At 45.8% G+C, this 23,476-nt stretch overlaps 1 protein-coding gene across 1 annotated transcript in view; it reads right to left on the bottom strand.

Annotated features, from left to right (window-relative positions):
• Positions 1 to 23,476, bottom strand: part of lrrc1 (leucine rich repeat containing 1) — a 390,137-nt gene that overhangs the window by 41,219 nt on the left and 325,442 nt on the right. The window contains exons 29-31 of the mRNA XM_070884885.1: positions 20,878 to 20,922; positions 5,431 to 5,559; positions 3,643 to 3,873 (exon numbers count right to left, since the gene is read on the bottom strand). Coding sequence (XP_070740986.1) covers positions 3,643 to 3,873; positions 5,431 to 5,559; positions 20,878 to 20,922 — 405 coding nt within the window. The remainder of the gene's footprint in view (positions 1 to 3,642; positions 3,874 to 5,430; positions 5,560 to 20,877; positions 20,923 to 23,476) is intronic.

The following is a 23,476-nucleotide window of genomic DNA, read 5'->3' on the forward strand; positions in this document are numbered from 1 at the left end:
TTTTTTTTCCTGAGATGTACTGTGGATTTATCATGTTGTCTAATTCTGCAATGTAGTTTCACATTAATCCTCAGGGTTCAAGATCAGACTATAGTGCGAGAGGAAACAGATTTTAATTTTAAAACTACAAAATGCCCTGGGCATGCTGTGAGGGGAACCCCTTTATAGAATATGGTAATATTTTTATGTTATGTTACAACATTGTAATCCAAATGTTTTCATCAGTTTCGGACTTTATCACTGGTCTGGACAAATAACTAACAGAACAAATTGTCATCTAAGAAATCAAAACGGAAATTATTTCTTTAAATTTACTGTAATAATATATAGAATGAAAATGGTATTAAATAATGAGGCCAGGTTACAATGAACAAAGCCAGTGCACATCACAGTGAGACTATCTGAATCAGTGCACTGCTGTCCTCAGCAACACTCCGTGTGACCTCCACAATGCCAGACAAGCCAGAAAATCCCAACTTCAAGATCTGTGCTGAGCTTTACTGATCTCTGGCAGGGTGGCACTCGGTGTGGTGCAGTTAGCCTCAGCATCCCTAAACGAGAGACAGACAATATCAGGCACAGTTCCCATCTACTGGCCCTCGCTAGAAAGTGCAGCTTGTGAGACTGAAATGAGAAAGGGTTTGGGCCGTGTCGTGAGACCCCACATGTCATGTATGTATGCTTGGGGTTACTAGCCACCAGGTGGTGTCACTGTCAGAGGTCATTGGGCTGTACGCACGTGTGTGCGACCTAGGTTTGTACCTGTGTTAGTTTACAGTATTCAGTCTATCGAGTTATTACATACATAACACCACACACCGACACTCAATGTCTAAGGTCACACATGAACCACTTTGGTCAGCAGCACGGAAAAGGAGTGGAAAGTTGGCCAACAAAAAAAAAACTGTCAACAAGTGTTAATTTACTGGATAAAAGGAATCTATTTTAAGCTGGTTTTAAAGTGTTCTTTACTCACTCCTAACCACATTGCTTGATCCTCAATAGTTACACATTTTTTAAACTCAGATTTCCAGCTCCTCTATTTACAACAGTCACCTTCAAGCACTTTGAGAAATCCTGCATTTTGTTTTGCTGCAATGGGTAATAGTTGACAGCATGTCTGATAAGCTAAATGAGGAAGTAGTGGCTCAGTGATGCCAAAATTTACTTTTAAAAGCGCCAATAGATTGTCGAAGGGAGGAAGAATCTCAGCATTCAAAGAGTTAAAAGCCAGTGAGGAGAAAAAGCATTGTAACATTTAAAAAAACAGGAAACAATTAATGATCCACCTCTGGAGGCTCTCTGTAACCAGGTTTTGCAACGTGGGATATGCACACACACTTTTATCTCCCGCAGAGTAACTACACAATTCCTTTATTGTTTTTAGGAGTTAACCAACAGAATCAATTTTTTTTCGTCCTCAATCGGACGCCGAAGTAAATCCTCTCTGTCAATAACTGCCCATGGATTTAAAATTCACACTGCTGAAAAAGTTCCAACAAATCCCACATAACTTGTGGGAAACGAAACACTCAAACGGCAATGCAGTCATAATCGTGTGAGCTTTACTAAATGGGTGCAGTGAAATAGGAATTCCAGACAGCTTCTGCAGTTGGAGAAAAGCCACAGTAAAGGGCAGCTTAAGTGCTGCACGTGTTCGCGTTAGGTCCAAAAGCAAAATTGTTCGGATTGTGCAGAACGGTCAGTACTTGTGGGAGAGAGAGAGAGACGGCTTTGTGCTTCAGCTGGGATCTTTTATCAGAACTGGACCCAAAACGTTAATCCAACTTTTCTTTTTCAGATGCTCACTGACTGGTGCCCTTCCAGCATTTCCTATTTTTATTTCAGATTTCCTACAATCACACCTTTCATTTTACTTCCACATTCGATGCAGTTGAAGCCAGATTGAAATATTTTCCCCAGTTTTCTCCCCTTGCTTTCTGTCCTCTTGCAGTGACTCCTGATGGCATATTTATTTTTATATTTACATGAAGTATATTTATTATTTATATAAGGTGCATGTTTTATTCATTTCTCAACACTCTCTTAGAATAGTTCCTTAAAGTGAAAAATAACTTTTTTTTTTAAAGGAACAGAAAATGGTTTGGCATTCTCCAATTTGGTGGTGTTAAATGGATTGTACTGTTAACAGACAGAATAACCAACGGGCTCTACTGTTTAGATTCTTGAAGGCAGTCCTTCATTATTTAAAAAGACAAAAACAGAGAGACTTGCAGTATATATCACATGACTCCATGAGAGAAATTCATTGGCAGTATCCATGGTTAACACTTCTAATGGGGACAGGTTAAAAAAAAGTTGTATTTTATTATTAGTTTCTGACAGTGTAATAACTATTTTATTCTACTCATGAGTCAGGTCATAATAAACTACATTAAACAAAAAATCATTCATCGGGATGTGGGCATTGGTGGAAAACTGGCATTTGTTACCTATCCCTAGTTCCCCTCGAGAAGGTGTTGGTGAGCTGCCGCCGCCTTAAACCGCTGCAGTCCGTGTGGTGAAGGTAATCCCACAATGATATCAGGTCGGGAGTTCTAGGATTTTGATCTGGTGAAGTTGAAGGAATTTGATGGTAATCGATGTTATTACCCATGGATGATGGGTCTTCCCCGACTCACGACGATAGATTTTATGAGGCACAGTTCCCACCACAGACCCTGGCTCAACTGGCGCATGGGTCAGAGAATTGGGTGCGAGGGCCAACATGACCAATTTGTAGCGTCCCGATTCTCCGCTGGTCATTGGAAAATTTGCACAGCCAACGGAGAGCATTGATCTCCACACTTAATTCTCAATTTAATTCTTCAGGAATGGAGCCTCACAACATTTACCAATGGAGTATACTGCAGACCTCACCATTCCCCATTGTATATTCAATTGATTTTTTTTTCCTCTACTGTTCAGACTGAAATTTTTCTAACATCAATAGCCAAATGTGCCATCTCAACTGTCTTGGTTATTTTCACAAGCGGACTTTTACATTACAGTACAAAACAATGAAGTATCTATTAATGCTTCAGCCACAATTAATGAAAGCATCTGTTATCATGGCTTTAAGTGCATTAATAAGGTTAAGTCCACTACAATGAATGTGATTACCATGAAATTTAACAGCACAAGATTGAGCGGGGTGGAGAATCCATCTGACACTAGGTTTAATACAGCGTGACAGTGCTGGATTGGTGAACTGCTTCAGTGTGGCACAAAGCCCAGGGATAAATAGGGGTGAATTTTCTCTGTTCACTCTGAGGTTTATACGCACACCGATTTTTTCGTTAACATTGGCAGACAGAGGAAAATCTTACTTTTCAAGTGTCATCTCTTGTCCTCATAACCTCAAACCCATAACTCAGATACAGAATATTGAAAAATGAAATATTCAGCACCTACACTCAATTGTGCATCTACCGCAAGGGTTGCAACAATTTTCAAAGTAAAAAGAAAATTAAACCCATCATTTAAGATTTCTTGTAATGTCATTGCAAGCACTCTATATGTGTTTGGTATTCCTTGCTTAGCAATATCCATGCAGAACAAAAACTCTGTTGAGTGAAACAATTAGAGTCAGACAGGAAAACATATCACAGCACAAGAAAACATTACTGACCAGCTTCTCACCTTTATATACAGGGAGTGGAGACTGCGAGAGAGGTTAGAGGTCATGTAGTAGTTACATGGGACAATGGGAGAGAAGCGAATATGTGATCCAGAGGTTAGGCAAGTGACAGGTGAGAGAGACAGAGGAATAGATTGGGACATGTCCGGAGAGCACAGCATGGTCTGGTGCATTTCATGGCATAAACTGGGATATGGGACAGAAGTTAGGATGGTGGATAATGGGAACAGCCACTGTTGAAGAAGAGCAGACAATAAAACAGAGGGAAGAAAACTGAATGAAATCCTGTACTCAATAACATTTTGCAGGTGTATTTTCTACTGGAGATAATTTTAGCAAAAGAAAACCAGTCAGTGCAAGTACATAAAGGGATTTATTTATTTACTCGTTAAACTTCTCATTAAAATTGTCCAACAGGAATGTCACACTCTAAAAAGATTTACAGTGCAAAACACACATCAGTGATAATCAGAAAAATGAAGACCTATTTTGTAATTCTGATAGCAAATGGAAATGTAAAATTTGATCACAATAATTTGATTCACTGCAGCAAAGGTTATTTGTGAGTAAAGCAATGTATGAATACTATACACAGCAAGAAGCAGAGTCCAAAATGAACACCATTAAAACGGCAGAAAATTAGTTTGAGCTAAAATGAAGTTCAACTGAGGAATTGTTTCTCTACAGCACATCCTTCGTTACAAGGACTGAGAAGACAATTGTAACTGTGTTTAATGTCAGAGCTGGAGTTTGGAAAGCACCATTTTTGCTACGTAACTCACCTCGTCTACACTTCGAGTCTCATCGCCGAGAGCATGCAGAAAGCAAGCGCAGACAGCGGAAGGAGTGTGCGGCAAACCAGACTCCCCACCCATCCTTTCCTTCAACCAATGTCTGTCCCATCTATATCAGAGACTGTAATTCCCATATTGGACTGTTCAGTCACCTGAGAACTCACTTTTAGAGTGGAAGCAAGTCTTCCTCGATTTTGAGGGACTGCCTATGATGATGATGATTTACCTCAACTCTCTAATAAGATCATCTTTTAACAGGTAATTTGGGAACTGGGACAAATGGAGCAAGACAATTTTTAAATGACTAGTTTTCAGTTTGTTAGCTTTTAGTATAACACCTCACCATTGATCTTTCCACTGCTCGGTTTCCTTAAGGAGTTTGACCATCATGAAGGAGGCTGCATAAAGGCTTCCAGGGTAATTTTACACTCAGGAAGTAGAAGTTCTGCAATGCTAATGTTACACACTATAATTTGTGATTAATAATATATAGTTTATGATTACCCCAATAGATGTAATTAATGCTGTACTGATATCATCCCATCATCAATCACATTGTGTTGCATTGTATATTTAGAACCAAATCTGTTCAAAATTTTTTCAGGCAACACTGATCAATCTTTTTAGTGCCGAGTTTTAAAAACACCAAAAAATATTGAGGAAACTAATGAATAGGAACAGCCAGTGCAATAGAAACAACAAGTGCCACTATCTCAGCTTTGAGATCATGACAACTTAATGAAAAGGATTTCAATGGTTGCTATCAATGGAACAATGAAACACACACTAAGCTCAAAACTATTATTGTTCAGTGAACAACACCATCAACTACATAATTCACAGTCTGCCGCAGCTAAGATTAAATCATTTCAGTGCATATGAATGAGAAGAAGCAGCAAGCAGAAAAAATTCCATTAATATTATATATATCTTCAAAGGATAATTCAAAGGCTTTTTGAGAACATTTGATGGCACTTAGCTTTATAAGCTGCCTACCTCTTTGAATTCAGCATCACTGGTTCCTTCAGGGTGTTGCCGAAAAGGATTGGGACAGTTCTCTGCCATCTTTTGGGTTGCAGGTGTCTTCTGAACAATGGTAACTGGACGAATCACACCAGGTCTAGTCTAGATTCAAACGTTGGAGGAAAAGTAACACAGATATAACAGGGCAGTGTGCTGCATGCAGCTAAGTAAAGATTACAAGAATAATCTCAAAGGTCTGAAATGACATTGTGGGATACGAGCATATGAATTATTAATGCATTTGAAATTCCTTGCTCTGCTATTTTAACACAGGCATTAACTAGTGTAAAGAAAGCAGGGTACAAAATAAATGAATTACTGTCTGTTCAAATAGGAAAGGAAGGTGTTTCATATGAACATGTAAGACAACATCCCGTGACATAACTTCAAAGCCAAAAGGTTCAAACAAGTCCTAAACCAGGAGACCAAAGTTCAAGTCATTTTCTAACTCAGCCCCCAGATGAGATTTTCATGGTACACCTGTATTTCTTTACAATATATAAAGAAATGATTTTTTTCATATATTTAAGCATTATTGGTGATGTCACTGATGGATTACCAGAGTGATATCTGCAGGTAAAAAATATTAGTTGAAGCTATTTACCAACCCATAGTGGCTTCAAGCACTCCAAACCACATCATTGCATAGCTCGCGACCTGCAATGTGTGAAAAAGATGGAATTCAATCTGGCATTTGGGAGCAGAATCATGGTTGCCTGTAGAATTGGCAAATCAGCAAATTTTACTGGCTCAGAAGACTAGCAGCACTGTTTTTTGCTCAGACTTCCTGTTTGAAACCAGATTTTAAGGATTAGCACATTAGCTGCAGAGCTCCGCGTGACGAAAGTGAATAATGGGAATTTGGGGATGGTGTTCAGCACACCCAATGTGAGAGTATAAGATAGTCATAGATGCAGAACAACTTGTATTTATATAGCGCCTTGATCATGGTAAAACATTTCAAGTCGCTTCACAGGAGTGTTATAAAACAAAATTTGACACATAGAAACATAGAAAATAGGTGCAGGAGTAGGCCATTCGGCCCTTCGAGCCTGCACCGCCATTCAATAAGATCATGGCTGATCATTCACCTCAGCCACATAAGGAGATATTAGGGAAAGCTTGATCAAAGAGGTAGGTTTTAAAGAGTGTCTTAAAAGGAAGAAAAAGAGGTGAGGAGGCAGAGAAATTTAGAGTGCAAATTCCAGAGTTTGGGGCCAAGGCAACAGAAGACACGGCCACCAATGGTTGAGCGATTATAATCAGGGATGCTCAAGAGGGCAGATTTAGAGGAGCACAGATATCTCGGGGGGGATGTGAGGGGGCATGGGGAGAGTTATGGAGCTGGGAGAGATTACAGAGATAGGGAGGGGCGACATCATGGAGGAATTTGAAAACAAAGATGAGAATTTTAAAACCGATACATTGTTTAACCAGGACCCAAAGTAGGTCAGTGAGCACAGGAGAGATGGGTGAACGGGACTTGGTGCGAGTTAGGACATGGATAGCAGAGTTTTGGATGACCTCAAGTTCACAGAGGGTAGAATGTGGGAGACCAGCCAGGGGTACATTGGATTATTCAAGTCTGGAGGTAAAAAGGCATGGATGAGGGCTTCTGTAGCAAATGAGCTGAAGCAAGGGCAGAGGCAGGCGATATTATGGAGGCGGAAATGGGCGCTCTTAGTTATGCTGCAAATATGTGGTTGGAAGCTAATTTCAGGGTCAAATATGACACCAAGGTTGCGAACAGTCTGGTTCAGCCTCAGACAGATGTTAGGGAGAGGAATGGAGTCGGCAGCTAGGGAAGGGAGTTTGTGGTGGGGACCAAAGACAATGGCTTCGGTCTTCCCAATATTTAATTGGAGAAAATTTCTGCTCATCCAATATTGGATGTCAACAAGCAGTCTGACAATTTAGAGGTAGTGGAGGTATCGAGAGAAGTGGTGGTGAGATAGAGCTGGGTAGCGTCAGCGTATCTGTGGAAACTGATGCTGTATTTTCAGATGATGTTGCCGAGGGGCAGCATGTAGATGAGAAATAGGAGGGGCCAAGGATAGATCCTTGGGGGACACCAGAGGTAACAGTGCGGGAGCGGGAAGAGAAGCCATTGCAGCCAATTCTCTGGCTACGATTAGATAGATAAGAATGGAATCAAACGAGTGCAGTTCCACCCAGCTGGACGAATTCATCCATCCTGAATCATCATAAACTCCCCCCCATTGCAGTATTCAATTGGTTCTGAATAATTCCAAGGTTTTCAACTCCACTACTTATGGCACTGTGGTAGCAGCCCAGAGGTTGTGAGTTTAAATCCCACCACAGTAAATTGTGAACTCAAATTCAACGGAGACAAAATTGGGTCCTATAGCGGCAGTTTTTGGGGCGCTACGAGCCCTCTTGAACTAACAAAATGGTGTCCGCGACACACATGCATACTTCCTACAGGAAGTGCACCGGACGCCATATATGTAAAGGGTTGGTGCACGCACATCTAACGACCGCCGGCAGCATGCAGAGCAGACAGATCAGGAGATTTGATGCCAACACGGCCATTTTTGAGCACCATGCTCTAACCTATGCCCTCTCTTAGCTTCACACATCTGAACATGACACTAAATGCCAGAAAGGAACCCCCACCAGCACTATTTAAAGGGATCATGAACTACTTACAGGTTAGTTGCTGGATTATTTCTTCTGGCTGTTGTTCCAATTCTACACATTTTGGTAAGCTTTTCCATACTTGTTAAAAGATTCAATAGTCTACAGGGAGGGTCTAGCTGGCGCTGAAGTACTTTTTTGGGGACTTAAAGGATTGTGCACAAACCAGTTGCTTCCTGACACGGGTGGCCTAGTTGGGTTTCCCCTTGGCACCGACCATGACTGGGAGAATAAGCAGAGGTCACGCAGAGCAGGACAAGCTGCCAGAAGAGGGAGGAGGAGGAGGATGAGAAGGTCTCCCAGCAGGAGACCATATCCGCAGGCGGTGTTAAGGGAGCAATTCTTGTATCTGAACTTCAGTGACGATAATGCTTGAGACACCAGAGCTTCACTAAAGAGGTCATGTCTCAAATCTGCCAATTGTTGTAGCCACAACTGCAACCTCAGAACAGGGCAAGGATCGCACTGCCTGCGGCTATGAAGGTGACCGTGGCTCCTTCCAGGCTGGTGCTATTAGCTATATCTCGCAGTCTGCAGTGCACTGCTGCATAAGGGAAGCCACTGAGGCTGTTTATACAAAGAGAGATAACTCCATCTCATTCCCTCTTGCCAGAGGCAAGCAGGTGGAGAGGGCACGAGGGTTTGCGAGGATTGCAGGCTTCCCCATGGTGCAGGATGCCATTCACTGCACGCACATTGCTTTGCGGACACTCATGTGACCTCAGCCTTGTACACTCACTCAACATGCAGCTCGTGTGTGACCACAGGCAGCACATCACGCTTGTCAATGCCCGGTATCCTGGCAGCAGTCACAATGCAGTCAATCTGCGGCAGTCCTCTGTGCCAGCTGTATTTCAACCACCACTGCAAAACCAAAGAATAGCTACTAGGCAACAAGGGTTATCTGCTGACGACATGGCTCATGATTCCGGTCCAGAATCAATGTACATGTGCACAGCAGGCATACAACGAGAGCCATGCTGCCACAAGGAATCTTATAGGGCAGACCATTGGCATCTTCAAGCAACAGTTCCGCTGCCTGGACCGCTCTGGAGGAGCCCTGCAGTACTCGGCTGAGCTGGTCTCAAAATTTGTCATGCTAGGCTGCATGCTGCACAACCTTGTCATCGAGAGAGAGCAGCTCTTGCCACCACCTATCAGGCAAGAAGCTGAGGATCAGGAGCACGAGGAGGAGGATGAGGAGGAGGTGAAAGAAGAGGAAGGGAGGCTGCAACCTGGACAGCCCCTTTCCGCCCATGAACAAATAATTCTGCTGTACATGAACAAATAATTCTGCTGCAGATGAACGATACCAGTAACTTCAAACCCAATTCCGCTTTCACCAAAAATCCCACACTCCTTACCTTTCCTCTGTCACTGACCCATCATATCGTCCACTTTCCCACAATGCACAAATAAAAAGCCAACAGAAAATACACATTCCAATCCAAAATGATAAAATAAATCATACAAAATAAACTAATCAGCCTTGTACATTCCCCAAGTGCCTTTCCTTATCCCAGTGCTTCTACAAGGTGCATCCCCAATGGCTACAGCACGGCTGGTGTAAAGCTGCTGATTTTGTGGAGGAGACTGCAGATGGTCTTGGAGGACAACCTCGAGCAGCTCTGGGCCAAAAGGCCCAGCTACAGACTGCCTGAGCTGCAACAGTCTAGGCTGGCTGGCTGACAGACAACAGGCATGAATGCTGTGATGCTGAGAGAGGACAGCAGGTTGATGCTCCATGGAGCCACTGCCACTCTCCGTGGGCATTGCCTCTGGCTATGATGCCCTGGCAGCCCCTTCGCACACTGGTATCCACAGTCGTGATGGCAGCAGGCTGAGCTTCCGCTGCAGCACTCAGACATTGGGTGGATGCAGCATATGCTGCAATGGAAGCTGAGATATCAGCCATCAGATGCTGCATCATGTTTGGTTCCACAGGAGTGTTGATGGAGGTGACCACTTGTTCCACGTTGGAAAGGATGAGTTCCAAGTTCTGCACAAAGCGTTGTGCCAAGTTGGTGCTGGACTTCTCCATGCTCACAAAAGTAAAAGCCCATGGGATCCAGGGCAAAGTGGCAAGTTGGATCCAAAATTGGCTCGGAGGCAGGAAGCAAAGGGTAATGGTTGATGGGAGCTTTTGCGGTGTTTCCAGTGGGATTCCGCAGGGCTCAGTACTGGGTCCCTTGCTTTTTGTGGTATATATCAATGATCTAGACTTGAATATGGGGAGTATGATTGAGAAGTTTGCAGATAATACTAAAATCGGCTGCGTGGTTGATAATGAAGAAAAAGCTGTAGACTACAGGAAGATATCAATGTACTGGTCAGGTGGGCAGAACAGTGGCAAATGGAATTTAATCCAGAGAAGTGTGAGGTAATGCATTTTGGGAGGGCTAACAAGGAAAGGGAATACACATTAAATGGTAGGATACTGAGAAGTGTAGAGGAACAAAGGGACCTTGGAGTGCAAGTCCACAGATCCCTGAAAGTAGCAAGCCAGGTAGATAAGGTGGTTAAGAAGGCATACGGAATGCTTGCCTTTATTAGCCGAGGCATAGAATACAAGAGCAGGAGGGTTATGCTTGAACTGTATAAAACACTGGTTAGGCCACAGCTGGAGTACTGGAAGGACATGATTACACTGGAGAGGGTACAGAGGAGATTTACAATGATGTTGCCGGGAGTGGAGAATCTAAACTATGAGGACAGATTAGATAGGCTGGATTTGTTTTCATTGGAACAGGGGAGGCTGAGGGGAGACCTCATTGAGGTGTATAAAATTATGAGGGCCTAGATATAGTGGATAGAAAGGACCCATTTCCCTGGCCAACAACCAAGGGACATAAATTTAAAGTAATTGGTCGAAGGTTTAGAGGGGATTGAGGGGAAATTTCTTCACACTGAGGGTTGTGGGGGTCTGGAACTTACTGCCTGAAAAGGTGATAGAGGCAGAAACCCTCACCACATTTAAAAAGTACTTAGATGTGCACCTGAAGTGCCGTAACCTCCAGGGTTACGGACCTAAAGCTGGAAAGTGGGATTAGGCTCGATAGCCTCTAGTTGGCCGACGCGGACACGATGGGCCGAAATGGCCTGCTTCCGTGCTGTAAACTTTTATGATTCTTTGATTCTACGCTCCTTGACATTGAATGCAAGCTTTCCGTCAGGCTTTCCAGTGCACCAAGCATTTGGATGCGTACAGCCATTAGCCTTTTTCTGTAACCTGGCCCATCGAAATCCTCTGCAGCAGAACCAGTGTGCAACCTCACCCTCCAGCGGGTCAGCAGCTGCACTATTCTTTACTCCAACCCATGCTCTAGCGCACTTGTACCCAGTGTCTTACCATGTGCCGATCCCGTCTCTCTGCTATCCTCTAAATTATGTGCAGTATCAGTATCTGAGCTGGTGGCTGTGACCATGAAATTGAATGAAGGTGCCCCTTCATCTTCATTGTCTTCTTACTCTTCCACAATTGCCTGGACTCCAGTTCTTGAGTATCAGAAATAAAAAAAGGGACATGGGTTGGGTTGTGGTGAGAGGAGGGGAGAAAGTAAGTGCGTGCGTGCTTACACCATCTCCAGCTTGTGAGTCAGAACGGATTGAGGGATGCGGGTGAAGTGTGATAAGAGAAGGAGGATTAGGTATGCAAACACCCTCGTTTTCAATCACTTCAGGCCTGCCGGTAGCCACAGCCTCTGCAATGGCTCTTCCCATAATAGTTAGCACGGTCTCCTTCATGGGGATTAGAGCATGCTGGCGTGCCTCTCCCCCTCGGGTTAGTTCCTGCTGCCCCCAGTTATGCACCACCTTGTCCTGCAAAAGAAAGGGAAGTGTGTCAGTGAATGTCATGCAATATATTTGGGGGATGTGGATGTTATGGTTGAATAGCAAGCTTTGAGATGTGGGTGAGTGGTCTTGCAACAGTGTATGGGTGAGGTAAAGCATATGAATGGTAGTTATGAGTACTGATTGATAGACCTTGTTGATAGGTGAGAGATGGGGGTGTGGTGAATTGAGCAGTGGCTGAGGGTATGTGATGCAGTTGGTAGGATATGGCATTTGAAGATGCATTCCCTGACCTTGATAACTCTTGTGAGATCATTAAAGTTCTTCCTGCACTGCATCCAGGTCCTTGGGACTATACTCCTGGCATTGACCTCTGCCACTATCTCTATCGTGTATGAAATAATCTCACGAGGCCGAGTACTGTAAGCTGAAACTAGTATGACCTTGGTCTCTTTATTGTAACTCCAGAGTGCCTGAAGAACAAGCTCTTTTATACCAGCACAGCACGAGGTATGGGTGACCCGTAGGACTCCTGCAGTCACGCCCTCTGGTGGCAACTATATATAGATACATACATAACGATCTCTTGCCACTCTCTTCTAAGCATGTGAGTGGAGGTCCTCCAGCCCCGAGGATACAGGACATCTCGCCTTCTTTCTACCTCTTCCATCAAGACCTCTAGTGCAGCATCTGAAAACCTTGGTGCCGCTCTCTCCCTTGGTCAGCCATTGTTGATTTTCCCACAGTGTAATATTCAGAATGATCTCAGCTCCTTAAGCAGTCACAATGCACCTCTCCTTTAAGAGGTGTAGGCTAGCTTTAAGCAGTGCTGGGCACTAACAATATTGGGCCCCCTGTTGATGCGTGCAGCCAATGAACAGCGCAGGGAGTGCTGGCTGCATGCAGTAATCATGGATATGAGCAGGCAGCACGAAGTTGGCGTCCGACTGCAGTGCAATCAATAGGCGCAGGTTAATCGCGCAACGCAATCCCTGCACCCGTTTTCAGGGTCATCTAATTTGACCCCCAATAAGTCTGGTAATTAGTGGGTTAGCACCTGAACATGACCAGAAAATCTGCTGTGTTGTTGTAAAAACCCAAGTAGTTTGATAATGTCCTTCAAGAAAGCAAATCGACAATCCCTGGTTCCAGACCCACATCACATGTTTGACTACTGATACTCTCAGGGCAAGTAGGGATGGGCAACAGCAATCCTGCCTTCTCAGTGTCACCCACATCCCAAGAACAAATACAACAAGCTTTATCTGGGAGTCCATTCCACACGTTGGTCACTCATTTGTGTAAAGATAAACTTTCTGCTATCATTCTGAAAATGACCTTTTTACTAGTTTGAACCCTGCACCCCGTTGTCCTATACTCGCAATTGAAGAAGTTCAGATTTGACCTTTTCCATGCCTTTAACCATCATATATATATATATAATATATATAAGCACACCCCTCAGATGCCTCCTGTCCAGACTGAAATAATGTCCATCCATTTGTAAAATCGGCACAGCTCTACATTATAAGAGACAAGAACTTTAATTTAAGCATCGTTCTTCATGTAAAAGAACCTCTTGGAGCCTATCACACGGAGAGAGAGGTCAGCACCAATCAGAAAAGGAAGTATTTGGGGGGAAAAAGAGCAAAAGCACAGTCAAACAGATGGGTTCCAAGGAGGAAGGGTGAGAGGTAATCGAAGAAGTGATTCTAACAAGATATAAGTATTTCATGCCAGCAATCAGAATTTGTGTACGTCATTACAGCCCTGCAGCATACAACTCTTTTGGGGGTACAAAATAAACATTAGATCGAGTGCCCCCCGATCTGGGGGACACTCCAGACACTTATCACTGCCCCCTTTTTTTTTCTTTTTTTTGGTTTTTTTGTGTGTTTTTTTTTTTCCTTTTGTGATTTTTTTTTTGGGCATTAAAATCATATAATTTACAAGTGCCCCCTATAAAAGGGGAGGGGGACACTAAAACCCGGGCAATTAAAACAAATTAAACTTTAAAACATAAAATCAAATTAAAATTTGGTTGCCGGTGGTGATGATGCACTCCAGTCTCTCCGGCGCCCATCTCTCGCGGAAGGCCGCGAGCGCCTGCAGCATACACACAGGATAGACAACTGCAGCTTTAACTAATCTGCAAGTCATTAACAGAGTGGGTGTAGATTATTACACCATACTTCTTGTTACAAAAGGCTATTCAGAACTTTCCAACCAAAACACTGAGTAATACAAATGGAGAAAATGTTGTTTCTAATGTTACATTAGATGCTGTCAGCCATTTCATTGTTACAATGATGCAATCATTGAGAAAGCTATAAATATTTTTTTTAAGAAATATCTTTTCAGACTTCATTGTACAGATCTGCATTTTACGAGGTCGATGTACAATTTTCACAGTTCTTACAGAATTCAATGAGCCAATGGGTGGCAGCACCTTGAGTACTTCTGCACAGTGATCATTCTTCACAGTCTTGACTGTGAGTGCCACAAAGCTATTGATCCATGAAGTTTGGGCAAGTTCACAGCCAAGGCTGACGCTGCCCTCACGTGGCACCCATACACTGACAAATTTCTAGCTGGGAATGAAATATAGGAATCAGGAATGCCCTGCTGATTTTTTCACCCCCTAGATCAGGGGTGCTGAAAATTACCATAGTCTTACCACAGGCTTGACTGGGATCAACAGCTAACTTAGCACAAACCAGGAGAAGGCCTTCATTAAAATTAGACTCCGGTTTATTCAGTACGGACCACACTGGCCCATTCGTGTATTCACTTTGTTCCTGTTTTCATTCACACAATGTATTGTACTGAGGCACCAGTCTCAACATGTTCTTTGTACATCACTTGGGCATTACCCTGGGTTCGTATAATTGTGTAATGACTCATATTTTGGTTGATTGCTTTGTTTGACATTATAACTACTTGTGATATTTTTCCCATCGACAAATTCATCAATTTTACAACTACTTAATCTACAATCCACAAATCAAACCTATGCTTTGAAATTCTCTGAGCAAGTGCAACTTTCAAAAGGTTCCCAATGCACTGCCTGGAGCCATTGCTTTCAACATCAATAAAATATATGAGAGAATAAACTACAATTATTTCTCTCTGTTGGCTCTACTTTTTTAATTCTCCAACAGAGCTCAATGATCACCTTTGAAGTTTTACAAGCCTGTGGGTTGCTGAATTGCAGATGAAATAAAGCTATTGCATTTTTTTCAAAGGAATATTTCGTAACTATTATTCTGGTCGGATGTCATTCCCATGGAGGCCATGCATGGAGGGTAATGTATGCACCTGTGAGTATGCTCACAGGATTGTAGAGCTATTGCAGCGCCCCTTCGTTTTGGGAGAGGGATGCGCCAGGGATGCCCCATGTCTGGCCAGTTATATGCCATCTGCGTGGAGTCTTTCCTGCGCCTCCTGCGGAGAGGTTGACGGGACTGGCTCTGCAAGGGCCGGGCGTGGAGGTCGTCCTCTTGGCTTACGCCGATGACATGCTCTTCATGGTCGAGGATCCCATTGACCTGCGGAGGATGCGTGAGTGCCAGGAGATTTACTTGGCCGCATCCTCCACCAGGATCAACTGGGAGAAATGTTCCGGACTCCTGGTGGGTCAGTGGCGGGTGGACTCCCTGCCGGAGCAGCTCAGGTCTTTTGCCTGGAGCACGACCCATCTCCTCTATCTGAGAGTCTATCTTAGCCCTGATGAGGAAGCCTGGCCGGCGAACTGGCAAGAGCTGGAGGCCAAGGTCGCCGCTCGCCTGGGGCGCTGGACAGGACTGCTCCGAGTGCTGTCCTGCAGGGATCGAGCACTAGTCATAAACCAGCTGGTGGCCGCTATGCTGTGGTACCGGCTGGTCACTTTGACCCCTCCCCCTGCGTTTGTCGCCAAGATACAGAAGAAGCTGGTGGACTTCTTCTGGAACAACAGGAAGCACTGGGTCTCTGCTGCGGTCTTGAGTCTCCCGCTTAGGGAGGGCGGTCAGGCGTTGGTGTGTGTCGGCACCCAGCACCCATCTTCAGACCCTGCAGAGATACCTTTATGTCGAGCCCCCTCCTAGGTGGTGTGCGCTGGCGACGTCTTTCTTCCGCCAGCAGCACAGCCTCAATTACGGCACGCAGCTCCTGTTTGTGAGTCTGGGGGTCGTCAGGACCGCCATGTGGGAGCTGCCTGTCTTTTACCACGAGCTCATCAGGGTCTGGAACAAAGTCTCCACCAAGCGCAGCTCTCCCCCGTCTGGAGTGGCGGCTGTCCTGCAGGAGCCGCTGCTCAGGAATCCGTACCTCCACGACCGCTGTTTTAGGTGGCAGGCAGACGAGAGGGCTGTGGCTGGTGAGCTGACCAGGGTCAGGGACCTGCTCAATGGCGGAGGAGCGGGCTGGATGGCGCCGGACGTGCTGGCACGGTGCCTAAACTGGGCCGGAGTCCGGCGTGCGGCCGATGCCATCGAGTCACTAAAAACAGCTCTGGGCCCTGACTTCGTTAGGTGTGTTGAGGAGGCTCAAGCACGTGGGGAGATCCCGTCCGAACTGACCCCCGTCCGGACGGAATTCCTCATCGGCGCCAAACCCCGGAACCTCCCTCGGGAGCCGGCGTCTCACAACTTGAGCCGCCTCGGGGAAATCCCCTCCGTGCCTTTCAGTTCTGCGTGGAGGGGTTTCCTGCACACTCTCCACCTTGCCATCCTCGTCTGCCATGGCGTACCATCTTGCCGTCCAGAGGAAGCGGGGGTCCAAGATGGAGTGCACTCTATGCGGGTATCCTCCCACTATTTATTGGGCACTTGGCCTGGAGGGTGGTGCATGGAGCAGTTCCGTGCAATAAATATTTGAGTCGGTTCACGGGCTCCCAGGCCGCCTGCAATTTCTGCGGTCTGGAGGAGTCCGTGTTCCACGTTTTTACTGAGTGTGCGAGGTTGCAGCCACTGTTCCATTATTTAAAGGGGCTGCTCCTCAAATTCTGGTTGTGCTTCAGTCCCACACTCCTGATCTTTGGGCACCCTGTGCGGAGGGGAGCAGGTAGGTCCGAGGGCCTCCTCGGAGGACTGCTCCTGGGCACGGCCAAGGGTGCCATCAGCCAGTCCAGGTAGCGGGCGGTTGAGGGGATTTTTCAGCCCGACTGCCTGCCTCTCTTCCGCGCCTACATCTGGGCCAGGGTGTCCCTGGAGATGGAGCACACGGTGTCCACCAGTATGCTCGCGGCCTTCCACGAGAGGTGGGCGCCGGAGGGACTGGAGTGCATCATCACCCCCGGCAACCAAATTTTAATTTGATTTTATATGTTTTAAAGTTTAATTTGTTTTATTGTGCCAGGTTTTAGTGTCCCTTCCCTTTTAGCCAGGGGCACTTGTATAATTTGTGGTTTTAGTGCCCCCCAAAAAGCACAAAAGAAACAAAAAAGGGCACTTGAAGACTGTTTGGAGTGTCCCCCCCTTTTAATCAGGGGCACTTGATTTAATTGATTTTGTTTTTGCAACAAAAGAGTTGTAGAGCTGTTGCAGCACCCCTTCACTTTGGGAGAGGGGTGCGCCAGGGATGCCCCATGTCCGGCCAGTTATATGCCATCTGCGTGGAGCCTTTCCTGCGCCTCCTGCGGATGAGGTTGATGGGACTGGCTCTGCAAGGGCTGGGCGTGGAGGTCATTCTCTCGGCTTACGCCGATGACGTGCTCCTCATGGTCGAGGATCCCATTGACCTGCGGAGAATGCGAGTGCCAGGAGATTTACTCGGCCGCATCCTCCGCCAGGATCAACTGGGAGAAACCCCCTGGTGGGTCAGTGGCGGGTGGACTCCCTGCCGGAGGAGCTCAGGCCTTTTGCCTGGAGCACGACCCATCTCCTCTATCTGAGAGTCTACCTTCGCCCTGATGAGGAAGCCTGGCCGGCGAACTGGCAAAAGCTGGAGGCCAAGGCCGCCGCTCGCCTAGGGCACTGGTCAGGACTGCTCCGAGTGCTGTCCTACAGGGGTCGAGCGCTAGTCATAAACCAGCTGGTGGTCGCTATGCCGTGGTACCGGCTGGTCACTTTGACCCCTCCCCCTGCATTTGTCACCAAAATACAGAAGAAGCTGGTGGACTTCTTCTGGAACAACAGGAAGCACTTCTTCCACCAGCAGTACTGCTTCAATTATGACACGCAGCTCCTGTTTGTGAGCCTGGGGGGCATCAGGACCGCCATGCGGGGGCAACCTGTCTATTACCAGGAACTCATCTTGGTCTGGAAAAGAGTCTCCATCACGCGCAGCTCTCCACCGTCTGAGTGGCGGTTGTCCTTCGGGAGCTGCTGCTCAGGAATCCGTACCTCCACGACCGCGGTTTAAGGTGGCAGGCGGACAAGAGGGCTGTGGCTGGCGAGGTGACCAGGGTTAGGGACCTACTCTATGGCGGAGGAGCGGGCTGGATGGCACCAATCGAGCTGGCATGGTGACTATTCTGGGCCGACATGCGACACGTGTCCAATGCCATCGAGTCGCTAAAAACAGCACTGGACCCTGACTCCGTTAGGTGTGTCAAGGAAGCTCAAGCATGTGGGGAGATCCTTACCGAACTGACCGCCGTCCGGACGGAATTCCTCATCGGCGCCAAGCTCCGAAACTTCCTTCGGGAGCCGGTGCCTCAAAACATGAACCTCCTCCGGGAAATCCCCTACGTGCCTTTCAATTCTGCGCGGAGGGGATTCTTGTATGGGCTGCTCTTACACACTCTCCACCTTTCCATTATCGTCTGCCGTCCGGACACGCCATGGCGCACCATCTTGCCGTCCGGAGGAGGCGGGGGTCCCCACTGGAGTGCACTCTACGTGGAAGTCCTCCCTTTATTTATTGGGGACTTGGCCTGGAGGGTGGTGCACGGAGCAGTCCCATGCAATAGGTTTTTAAGTCAGTTCACGGGCTCAATTTCTGCGGTCTGGAGGAGTCAGTGTTCCATGTTTTTGTTGAATGTGCGAGGTTGCAGCCCCTCTTCCAATATTTGAAGGGGATGCTCCTCAAATTCTGGTTGCACTTCAGTCCCACACTCCTAATCTTTGGGCACCCTGTGTGGAAGGCCTCCTCATAGGACTGCTTCTGGGCATGGCCAAGGGGGCCATCAACCGGTCCAGGCAGCGGGCAGTCGAGGGGGTCGTTCAGCCCGACTGCCTGCCTCTCTTCCGCGGTTACATCCGAGCCAGGGTGTCCCAGGAGATGGAGCACGCGGTGTCCACCGGTACGCTTGTGGCCTTCCGCGAGAGGTGGGCGCCGGAGGGACTGGAGTGTATGATCACCCCCGGCAACCAAATTTTGATTTGAATTGAGTTGATGGCCAAAATTTATTTTGTTTATTGTGTCGGTTTTAGTGCCTACCCACCCCTTTAATCAGGGGGCATTTGAGTTAACGATTTATGTTTTACAAATTACAACAAAATAGTTGTAGAACTGTTGCATTGTGAGTGGCTTAGCCAATCACGTGATGTTCACAAGACTCAATAAAACCCCAGTCAGTTAGGTTCAGGGGATCCACGATGAGGTATGAAGTGGTGAGCCTAGTGGATGAACTGGTAATGTGTAGTTTGATTGTTAAACCTTTATTAATAAACCAACTAGTTCTTATTAGTAATGTGTTGCTATGCATTCGTGGCAAAACTAAAACCGCCTTTTTCCACCTCCGTAACATTGCCCGCCTCCGCCCCTGCCTCAGCTCTTCTGCTGCTGAAACCTTCATTCATGCCTTTGTCACTCCTGGCTGGCATCCCACATTCTACACTACGTAAACTTGAGGTCATCCAATACTCAGCAGCCCGTGTCGTAACTCGCATCAAGTCACGATCATCCATCACCTACTTTGGCTCTTGGTTAAACAACGCCTCGATTTCAAAATTCTCATCCTTGTATACAAATCTCTCCATGGCCTCACAACCCTACAAGATGTCTGCACTCCTCAAATTCTGGCCTTTTGAACTTCACTCATTATAACTGCTTGACCATCGGTGGCCGTGCCTTCAGCTGTTTGGGCCCTAAGCTCTGGAACTCCCTCCCTAAACCTCTCTGCCTCTTTTTCCTCCTTTAAGACGCTCCTTAAAACCGACCTCTTTAACCAAGCTTTTGGTCACCTGCCGTAATTTCTTCTTGTGTGGCTCAGTATCAAATTTATCTGTTTTGGCTGTAACACAGCCGTGATGCACCTTGGGACATTTTACTATGTTAAAAGTGCTACATAAATAAAAGTTATTATTGTTAAGCAAAGAACCCATGCAGCAAATACATTACATGGAGGGCTGCCAGTGGGATTCACACCACCAAGAGGGAGCCCACCAGTGTGACAGAGGACTAATGGGGAGTGCTGCAGTCAGACATCACCTGCTGCACCCAAATATGTGGCAAAGGACCATACCGGGACAGATAGTGCCTGAAGACTAAAGCGATTTGTCTTAATGCCTTGGCCGAGATATTACAAAATATGTGGATGGGTCAGAAATGGATAGGATAGGAGGCTTCTACCAGGCCCTCTACCTGCAACAAGAGAGTTTTAGGCCCTTAACTGCCACTACCCGGGGCCTACCCCCACTGCTCCCAAGGTCATGCTGGGAAGTGGCAGGAAGAGGGGCTGATAGAAGGGAGATGAGCCAGAAACCCGTGGCACCACTGGTTTTTACATAATACAGACGTGGGACAGAAGAAGGGGCGAGAAATTCAGTTTAGAACAAGGAGGCTTCACTGCCCCATTTCCATCACTATTATAGTAGAGGAAAATACAACCCAAAGTATCTACAGCCAAGGTGAAACTAATCGCTACATTGCCTCCTATACGCATGTGCTCAGTAAGAGAAAACCAGTTGGTGAAAGACAGTATGAACTGCTGCTGCTGATGATGATGAACGATTCTTCAGTGTCACTGATAGCTTTACACCCACACAAACCACAGTAAACAGTAACCTTAACCTGCCAGCAGGAACGGTTGCGTGTGGTACTTACAGGCCTACACTCTGTGGCCTCCGATACTGGCAGATGGAGATTAGCCTGCAAAAGAAATACAAGAAGTGATTACGAAGCAGCAGTCATTTTAGAACATCGGGCTGCACACAGCAAGAGGTCATTGTAGGTAACAAATAACTTAAGTAACCTAATTCTAGTGGTTGCTGGCAGCACACAAGAAAATATTCTGGGGTAGCAATCTACCAGAATCTCCAGTAACCATGGTGCAACAAGTGGTGGCTAATCCTCTGCATAAAAAAGGTACAAAATTCTAAAGTGGCAATTAACCCCATTGCCCTTGGCCCGAATTTGGTCAACCAACCGCTGGCTGCCACCAAGTTTTCTCGGCGGTCTCCCTGTTTTTTCAGCACTCTCTCCTCCGAGCAAATTTTGTGAGGCCCTCACGCCGGCGGTGTGGGAAGACCGCTGGGGTGCGTCTGCTGGCCTGCAACGCTGAAGAAAGTCCTCCCGCCCATTCCCGCCGAGATTGGTCCGGGCGGTCCTCTGCTCCGGCAGGAGAAAAGACCGCCAACGTGGAAGCAGGTCTTACCTGACGGTAGGTATGAAGACCTGCAAGATTTTTTGTTGAAGATTTTTTTCCCGTTTCTCCCCCCCCGCACCCCCCTCCACCTCCCTGGGCCCGACTCTAGCCTTGGCGTTACTTTGCTGAGGATTGCATTTGCCGCCCAGAATCGCCGTGTAACGCCCATTTTTTCCGCTGGCGTTTTTTCTTTTCCAATTTTTTCACCAAACGTCCACCCAAAGTACCATCAGAACCTTAGCAGTCTTTTCGACAATAAATGGGCAGAACTTAGGTTTGACCAAACTCAGGCCCCTTGAATTTAGAAGTGCAAGACATTGATGCAGAATAAGTGAAGTTAATGGGTCAGAGAATCTCATGGAGTGTATAGTAAGGGCTGATCTTCTACTGCTTGTTTTATTCCCCTGCCAAAGTTCAAAGTTCCACCCTTGTTGCTATTTAATTACTAAAATGGCAAAACAAAATTATTCAGTTGATTGCAGGACTAGATCTGTGGTTTGAACCCACAGCAATGTGAATGAACACTCCTGCCCATTATCTATTAAATCACAAAAATTCTCTAATCAGTCGCCTCAAAAAGCACTTCAGTGCGAGAACACATATTTATAAATGTTATGGATGGGTTTACAATGTGGTTTGAAAGTATCAGTATTTTTTGTGCTAATCATTTATTACATCTGGGCCTAGAGTTTCCGAGAGGTAAAACCAACACAATTCACCTGACAATTGGCAAAACCAGCGAGAAGATCACGGAATTTTAAGAGCAAGTTATGTCGAGCGCAAGTCGAGTTTCCATGATCTTTAACACTGGTTTAAAAATGTTGCGCTGCCCATGAAAATGACCATGCCCCCAGACTGAATTAATCAGCATAGCAAGTTGACACCTATTGCACCCGTTTGCGACCTTTCGAGGAGGCGATTAAAATTAAGCTGTATTTGTAGGTATAAAGGGACTGGTAGGCATGTTTTAATAGTTTTCAAATATTAAAAAATATTTAATTTACTAAAACTGACTCATGTGCACCAATGAAACGGGTAAATGGTTCTGTGTAGTTTTATTTAAAAAGTTATTTTAAGTTATTTAAAATCAGGTTTCTCACAGGTGGTGGACGAGGCACTTTGATTAAAAATGCTTATTTTTTTGTGATAAACCCATTTTCAGCAGTATTAATAAATTTGCATCATGTTACCATTCTTAAATACATCAAGGAATATTTTTTAATGCAAAAAAAACAATTATGTTCTATAATGCTGCCCGGTTGCGCTGGTTCATGGAAGATTTTACATTTTTAATTAGGTGAATTAGTTTGAGTAGAAACTTGAACCATAATACAAAATAGTGCAGATGCTGGAATCCGAAATAAAAACAGAAAATGCTGGAAATACTCAGCAGGTCAGGCAGCATCTGTGGAGAGAGAAACCGAGTTAACGCTTCAGGTCAATGACCTTTCGTCAGAACTTGGAAAAAAGAGAGATGCAACAGGATTTTAGGCAAGTGTCGGAGCAGGGAAAGGGGGTAGAGGAGGAAAGAACAAGAGGGAAGATCTGTGATAGGATGGAAGGCAGAAGAGATTAAGAGACAAAAGGGATGATGGGCAAGGCAAAAGGAGATGGTAATGGGACAAGTTAAGAAACAAAAGATGAGTCTAGATAGGGTGCAAATGGTGATGCCAGAATCATCAACAGCTGCCTTGCGAAAAAGAAAAAAAAAACAGAAAAAAGGAGAAAAAGATGGCCAGAGGTTGTGGTTTGAAATTGTTGAACTCGATGTTGAGTCCAGAAGGCTGTAAAGTGCCTAAACGAAAGGTGAGGTGCTGTTCCTCGAGCTTGCGTTGAGCTTCATTCGAATAGTGTAAGAGGCCAACGACGCAGAGAAGTCAGAGTGGGAGTGGAGTGGAGAATTAAAGTGACAGGCGACCGAAAGCTCAAGCCTATGGACTGAATGGAGTTGTTCAGCAAAGCGGTCACCCAATCTGCGTTTGGTCTCCCCAATGTAGAGGAGACCACATCATGAGCAGTGAATACAGTAATCTAAATTGAAATAAGTACAAGTAAATC

This window comes from Pristiophorus japonicus, chromosome 7, assembly GCF_044704955.1.
Source record: "Pristiophorus japonicus isolate sPriJap1 chromosome 7, sPriJap1.hap1, whole genome shotgun sequence".
NCBI classification, from domain to species: Eukaryota; Metazoa; Chordata; class Chondrichthyes; family Pristiophoridae; genus Pristiophorus; species Pristiophorus japonicus.